Here is a 7,132-nt window from a genome sequence, read left to right as displayed (position 1 = left end):
ACGTGAGCCAAAGTTATGCGGTAACATACATACATACATACCAAAAAAAAAAATATTAAGACGAACTGATAACTTCCTCCTGTTTTTGGAAGTCGGTTAAAAATAACCTGGTACTTTTTAACCTCATTCAAAAAAAAATCTTAGTCTACACAAAAATTTTGAGCAGCCCTGCTTTACATTCTCATTTTATATATTAACCTTGTAATTAACCTATTTGCTTACAAATAATTTATGAAACTAATGGGGTATTCACATCATTGTCGTAAGTGTCGTATTATTGTATGTCGTCAACTTTAAAAGGTTTTACAAATGTTGATAAAACTTGAAAATACCACCAACTATTTTTACCAGTGTGAGGAGTTTTTCCTAGGTTAAACTAGTTCCACCTAGATATCCGTCCAATACGGAAACATGTTGACGCAACAATGTTGTGTACTGCGTACCTGGAGTTCAACTGATGAGCGTTATTATGCGTTCTGCTCAAAAAACTGTGGCGCCTGATCTAGTTTCCAGAGTGTTTCCCAAGGTTCAATAAGAAGATTGCTTAGTGGAAGAAATTCTGGAAAATTTTGCATTAGATTATAACGGTACTGAGCTTACATATGCTTAGTTCCTTCAACTTTAAAGAAATTGCTTCCAGTTCAAAAACTTTGTTTAACGCTACTCCAACAGTGAAGGCCAAGTTCCAGAAAAGTCTACACACTACAACACTTTCTATTCGTCCTTTCGTGATACGAGTACGCTATATCAAGTTAAGCAAAAATATGTATGAGCTTTACAACGATATGGACATAGTGCATAGTGTAGTGTCCTTCGAATAGACACCGCCGCTCCAGCTCTAAAAGTATTCAACTCGGAACCCGCTGGTGCTAGTAGAGGAAGAGGGAGGCCCCCATTGTGATGGAAAGACCATGTGGGAAGGACATCTAACTCACTTGGAATTTCCAAATGGCGTCAGTTGGTACAAAAAGGACAGCACTGGAGTGACTCGCTTAGGCAGTTAAAGCGCCAAACAAGAAGAGGAAGAAAAATAAGAGTGGCGAAGCATATTTTTTAAGACGGAACATAAAAAACTGCACCTTTCACAAACAATTTACTTCAACCCAGCAAAGCCAAGTAGCAAAAAAAAAAAAACCAATAAAACAGCCATAAAAAGCTAACGATAAAAATACAGTAAAAGTTATCTAAATATTCGTTTAAAAAACGTAGACTTAAAATCTGAAACTGAAGCAAACCCCGTCATAGCAGTTCATTTCCTGAGCTTCGCGGAAAAATTCGATGTACATACGCCAAAAAGACGTAAGCGACATTTTTCAAAATTTTCTTTTTGATGCAGAAATGTTCCAAGAACAACTAAATGCAATTCTGCATCAAAAATAAAATTTTGAAAAAATGTCGCTTACGTCTTTTTGGCGGCTAGGGGTCGATATGTATGTATGTATGAATTTATAATCCGTGACTCACCATACTCCTTTGTTACTGCACATATTGGCAGTTGAGGTTTTATAACCGGAAATACACTAAGGTGTCATAATATGTAAAACTATCGAACCTGAGCCTATGGCCACTTATGAGTACCGAACCCATTCGCAAAGCGACAAAATGTAATAAATGGATGGAGGAAGGCTCATAAATTTCAATTCGCAAGAATATTGTTTTATTCATTAAGTGGAAGGCATTATGAATTCCTTACCTTGTGAAAGCGTATGCATAGTATTGTGCAAAATAAGTGCAACTACTGCTGTGCAGAAAATCCTTGTTGTAGTGCTTTTTGATCTTGCTGAACTAGAAATGGAATTGCATTAAAAAAATGTATCTATGGTCAAAAGTATATTGCCTGCTGAGAGGAAGAGCGTGCTATCTCGGCAGCCAGTTCGAAAACGCCCTATCTCAAAAAACTTTTCAAGAACGCCCTATTTCAGAATTCGTTTCAAAAACACCCAATCTCAGCTGACGATTCAAAAACACCCTATCTCAGCACATTTTCAAGTGAGATTGGGCGTTTTTGAACCGAGATCTAAGATAGGGCGTTCATTTACTCAGCAATCGGTATGTATTGTAAACACCATTCGGAAATTTACCAAAGGAGCAACGTACTTAGCTGCATATGTTTTGCACAACACCGAATATATTTACATATGTTCATAGTTATTCTGCAATAAAGCGAGTGAATGTGAATAGAAATCACAGTCACTGAGTTTTTTGGGGTAAGAACCCTGAAAAATGAGAAGCAATGAACAATGCCGCCACGTTCATTTTGACCTAATTGAGAATAGAAGAGCGGTAGGCTAGAGTAGCGCGGCGTTGCTTTGCGTTATTGCGCTGAAAAATACCCAGTACTGCACATATTTATTAGCTGCGTCAACGCAACAAAGTAACTCAATAATGCGATAATGAAAGTAGAAGGAGAAACAGGCGAATCAATCGTCGTTTGCGCTTCAAGAAAAGTGTAAAAGTGAGATAGACAGTGGAAGTCGGCAAGTTTGCATATATATGTCTTATTCCCTCGGCCATTCAATTAGATTCGATGTAAATTCATGACTCAAATACATACTTAGAATCAATCCTCGTTCATTCTCTTTTCTGTGAGCTTTATTTGCACTTAAAATTGGCAGATCAGACTAGCCTACAAAAAATATAAATAAACATGAATTGGTCGTACCAAACCAAGGACATCAACTTTTTTTTCCTTTTTTTCTAATTTAACTTTCCTCCTTTTCTCATTTTTTTAATTTCATTTTTAAAAAATTTCATTTTTAAAATATTGAAGTATTTAGGTTTATTCTGTAATGAAATTGTAGTTAAAAAATATTTCTCCACTCCATTTTTGCGATTTTTAGAGTAAAACCGAATGCAATTATCCTCTACTCCGAATTTTGCTTTGAGCGACCTACCCAAAGTTACAAATTAGTGACCTTTTTCGAGACAAAAACAGCTTACTGATTACCATATTGTTTCAAAGTCGATGTTCACCACCAAAAGTGTTTATATGCAACAAAGGAAATGACTCGAACGAACACGCATTCAAAGTGTGTTCTTTCCGATGCAACCCTGCTAATACCTGTGTCAACACCTAAAATTACTAAGTATTCAAAAATAATACTGCCACAAAATAGGGTCTTAGCTATTTAATTTTTTAAATCTAGTGCGAAAACTTGGTTTTCGATTTTACAGGCGTTTTACTCCGTAGTCGAGTTGCTAAAAAAAAATCGTTCGTTTAAATGGTAATTTAAAAATCGCTTGCCATAAAGTAGACTCCTAGTCGAATTTTGCAGGCGATTATCGTCAATCAATAAATCACCTCATGTAAAACCATCTTAACAGAGAAATGCTAAGTCCCAATTTAAAAATTGAACAGGAGAGGAAAAAAGTTCTTATAGCCATTTTCTTCAAGTAGTTCGCAAAACTTTGAATACAATACTTTTCCTGTATAAAGCAAAGCAAAACTCCATACGAATCAGAGGGATTCGATCTTTATTAAAAGATTTCGTAGGTAATATTTTTTCCTTATCGCTTTTTCGGAGCCTTTTTTGGACTAAGCAAATTTTCCTTATTCCTTTTCGAAACGATGCACTCTTAATTTCTCTAGCTTCCTCTATCAAAATACGAGTTTTCATAAAAAGTGGACTTAGCAACTTTTCACTCTAAACTAGCGATATAATCTATTAAAGGTCAACAATTGAAATTGTTTAGCAACTTACCGTTGTGCCTTCGTAAGCATTCGTTAGCAGCTGTATATCTATTTCAAAATCCAAATCCACTTTGGCAGTGGTCAGCTGAAGCGGCAGATGATCGGAGACACCAGCAACAGCAGCAGATGTCGCGCTTACGCTGTTCCCTTGCCTGCCTATGCCCATTACTGTGGAAACATTGCTGTAATTGTTGTTTGCTCGAGCCACCGCTGCCGCAGCCGTTGTAGTGAAGTTGGTAATTTTTGCTGCTGTTGTTGTAGTAGTCGCTGCGACAGCTGCAAGTGCAGCCACGGTTGAACTGACAGCCGCCGACATTTTTCTCACTAGCATTTAGCGTAGATTTGTATTTTTGTGTAGTGGCACAAAATATGTATTTGATGGAATGTGTAACGGTGCTTGTAGGGGTAAAAGGGACACACACATACGCACAAGCAGCAACCAAAGAGCAAGCAAAAGGTAACAGTAAATATTTTACAAGTGTGTGTTTCAACTGGTGTAGGTGAGTGAATTTGCAAAAGGGGATGTGTATGTGATTGTGTAGTAGTTTTCGCTTTGCTCGGTGCAGCTGCAATACTTTGAAATTCACTCACTCGTCTGTTAGTAAAATTAATTTGTATTTTATTTTAAAACAAAGAACCTTCGCGAGCGGATTTTGATATTTTAACCCCACGTTGAGTTTCAAATTCACGCTCGCTGGAAAATCATAAAACCTTTGCTTCATTCACTTTCAGTGTTTTTTCTTTATTTTATTCTTGTTTAACCATTACACATAACTACACATTAATTCCAGTTTGCAACAGTGCGCTCTACACTATGGCATCCTTCGACTTGTAAATTCATATTTATGTTGAGTTCACATTGACGCTGGTAGGTTAGCTCGGGGAATTGGGTGTACTTAATAGAGCAAAAGTCAGAGACCAGAAATCATTTATATTCACGACAAGATATTTATTTTCCATATATTAAAATTGCATTGTTCATATTCGAAATCTGAAAACAAAATAATAATTTAACACGTATGTATTTACGTATTTTTTCCCCCATTTCCGTTCGAGTGTATATGTATTCAACATAAAAATGTTAGCACTTTCCCAAGAGTCACTATAAAATAAAAGTAAAGAAATGAAAGAAGTTGGTTCTCCATCTCCAATGAAATAAAAAAATTTAGTTGTTTTAAATTTTTTTTCGAAAATTCTCCAGGTACAACTAGTGTTGCCAGATTTTTGTTTCCAATCATATGGGACAATCGCATAATTTGTCCGGACAGATGAGAAATAATGGATTGCTTTAAAAGCCCAACTTCGAATCATATATTAACAAAGGTGATCCATTTCAATGAAGTAATGTTAAGATTATGGCAACACTTTTTTAATTTATACAAAAATATTTATGTACGTGGTTATATAATTGAAAAAACCATAAAAACATGTTAAAAAATACAATTGCGGTCAAAGTAATAGCAGCAAAATTCAAAATGATGCTGTTGGAACTTTATTTATTGCTAATAATTTTCACTTAAAATATGGGTCGATCTATATCAGATACCACAAATGTTCATCAATTTATATTAATTAAATTTTAATTTACAAATTGAATCTTTTCCTGGCGGAACATTTGAAATTTAATGCAAAATATCCGACGTCCCGGCAAATACGGAACATTTCGCCACGCTAGATACAACCCATTTTCAATCCGCTAACCTAGCCAAAAATTATGCAAATGTACGAATTTTGTCAATAATACAGTAATCAGAACTGACCCAAATTCATATGGGACCTAGTTTCTCCATTGATGTAATTGAAATTGGTTTACGTAGTCAAACATTATCAGGGAACACACATTACAAAATATTTGAAAGTAATGTAATGCTCTTACTTTTTAAAACCGGTTTGAAATAATTCAACTTTGGTGCAAAAACGTGTTTTTGGTCGAAAAATGGAGCAACACTCATCTTAGAAAATGCATTATCTTCAGTTTTGTATAAAGAACAATATTCCAACGCGCAACTGTATTTAAATGAAAATTTTAAAAATATGTACTAAAAACAAATAAAAAAGTCAAAGTTCGTTCGAAGCTGAACTTAAGTACCCGGTCAGGTATTACATATAGTTTTTCGCCTTTCTGAAAACTACCATGGTATGTTAAGCAGAGAGGTTTTACCCCTATTTCTAACAATTTCGATAGTATTTTTAGTTAGACTTAATGAGATATACTTATATACACACTTAGTTACAAGTGAGCGGTAAAATTCCATTGTAGAGTTATTTATATTTAAGTGATTGTTGTGAGTATCAATTTTGAGTAAATTAGCGTCCTTGAATTTCGAAATATCCAAGTTTCAAGCATTTCTACCGCTACTTGAAAAGTAGGCGTAATTTTAGCCTGACTTCTAAAATTTTCAACGTTTTCCTTTTATGTGGCAAGTAAAATAATTGTACCGAGTTTGGTAAACATTTATAGAAGGTTATCGATACGTCGTCATAAGTGCCAAGCCCATTTTCAAAATATTGTTTTAAGCGTGTTTAAGATTTATTGCAAATATAATTTTTGAATAAATTAGCTTCAGTATTTATTGATTTATCGAAGATTTCGTATTTCCATAAATTACCGTTATATGAGATGGGAGCATGGTTATTGCCCTACTTAAAAAATGTTCAGCCGTTTGGTATGTTTTGCCAGGTTTACCGCTAAATCGATTTCTTTTTTTTTCATTCTGAGCATTTATGTATGTATACATTTATCTATACCTATATCGATCAGTGTTGCCACAAAGATTTTAATTTTTACCAAACCGCTAAAAAAAAATTACCAAACTCATAAAAAAATTGCCAAATTTTTATGAGCATAATATTCTAAACAAATTGTAAATTATTTTTCGACGAATGTAGATAATTATTTTGGCGACGACTGAACTACATCACGTCTGGAATTGTGGCCAGCTTAGATCTATTTATATTTTTCGACCGATCCCCTCCCCTCTTCGTCATTGAACTACAATTAGTTACTTTTGAATTAACAACACAATACTACTTTTTCCTTCTGATTTAAAATTTTCTTATTTTAGACGAATGACAAATTATCTTTTAATGAATATATGAGTAGTCCACTTGCAACCAGCGTTTTGTGATTTTATAAAAGTAAGCCACAAATTAAAAAAAAAAACGTCTACGACAACAAGGAACATCCGAACTGTATCTTTTTTGATTACCTGAAAATTTGGATAAATAAGAGCCTAATACCATTAAAAAAATAAAATTGCAGTATGGTAGTTTTGCAAATTTTATATTTAAAAATTTAATATTGCAAGTTTTGAAACAGTAACTTTTACATAGCTAGCATTTTTCAGCTTTTCGCGTTCACTCCTCTAAGAAGATTGGTTTGCTTTTTTTTGCGACCTCTTCCACTAGGCACCAAAACTACCACGTTTTCTTGCAGTTTTC

The 7,132-nt window shown here is 34.4% G+C and overlaps 1 protein-coding gene across 2 annotated transcripts in view; it reads right to left on the bottom strand.

Moving 5' to 3' along the window:
• LOC118737940 (dopamine receptor 1) overlaps positions 1 to 4,180 on the bottom strand; it is a 122,240-nt gene extending 118,060 nt beyond the window's left edge. For both annotated transcript variants that reach the window (XM_036468768.1, XM_036468769.1), the window contains exon 1: positions 3,702 to 4,180. In XM_036468768.1, the coding sequence (XP_036324661.1) occupies positions 3,702 to 4,022 (321 nt within the window). In that variant the 5' untranslated portion in view covers positions 4,023 to 4,180. The remainder of the gene's footprint in view (positions 1 to 3,701) is intronic.
• Positions 4,181 to 7,132: the final 2,952 nt, after the last annotated feature.

Source organism: Rhagoletis pomonella, unplaced genomic scaffold, assembly GCF_013731165.1.
Source record: "Rhagoletis pomonella isolate Grant_MI unplaced genomic scaffold, Rhpom_1.0 Rhpom_scaffold_00004, whole genome shotgun sequence".
Classification (NCBI taxonomy): domain Eukaryota; kingdom Metazoa; phylum Arthropoda; class Insecta; order Diptera; family Tephritidae; genus Rhagoletis; species Rhagoletis pomonella.
Note: the sequence above shows the minus strand (reverse complement) of the source record. Positions and strands in the feature narration are given on the sequence as shown.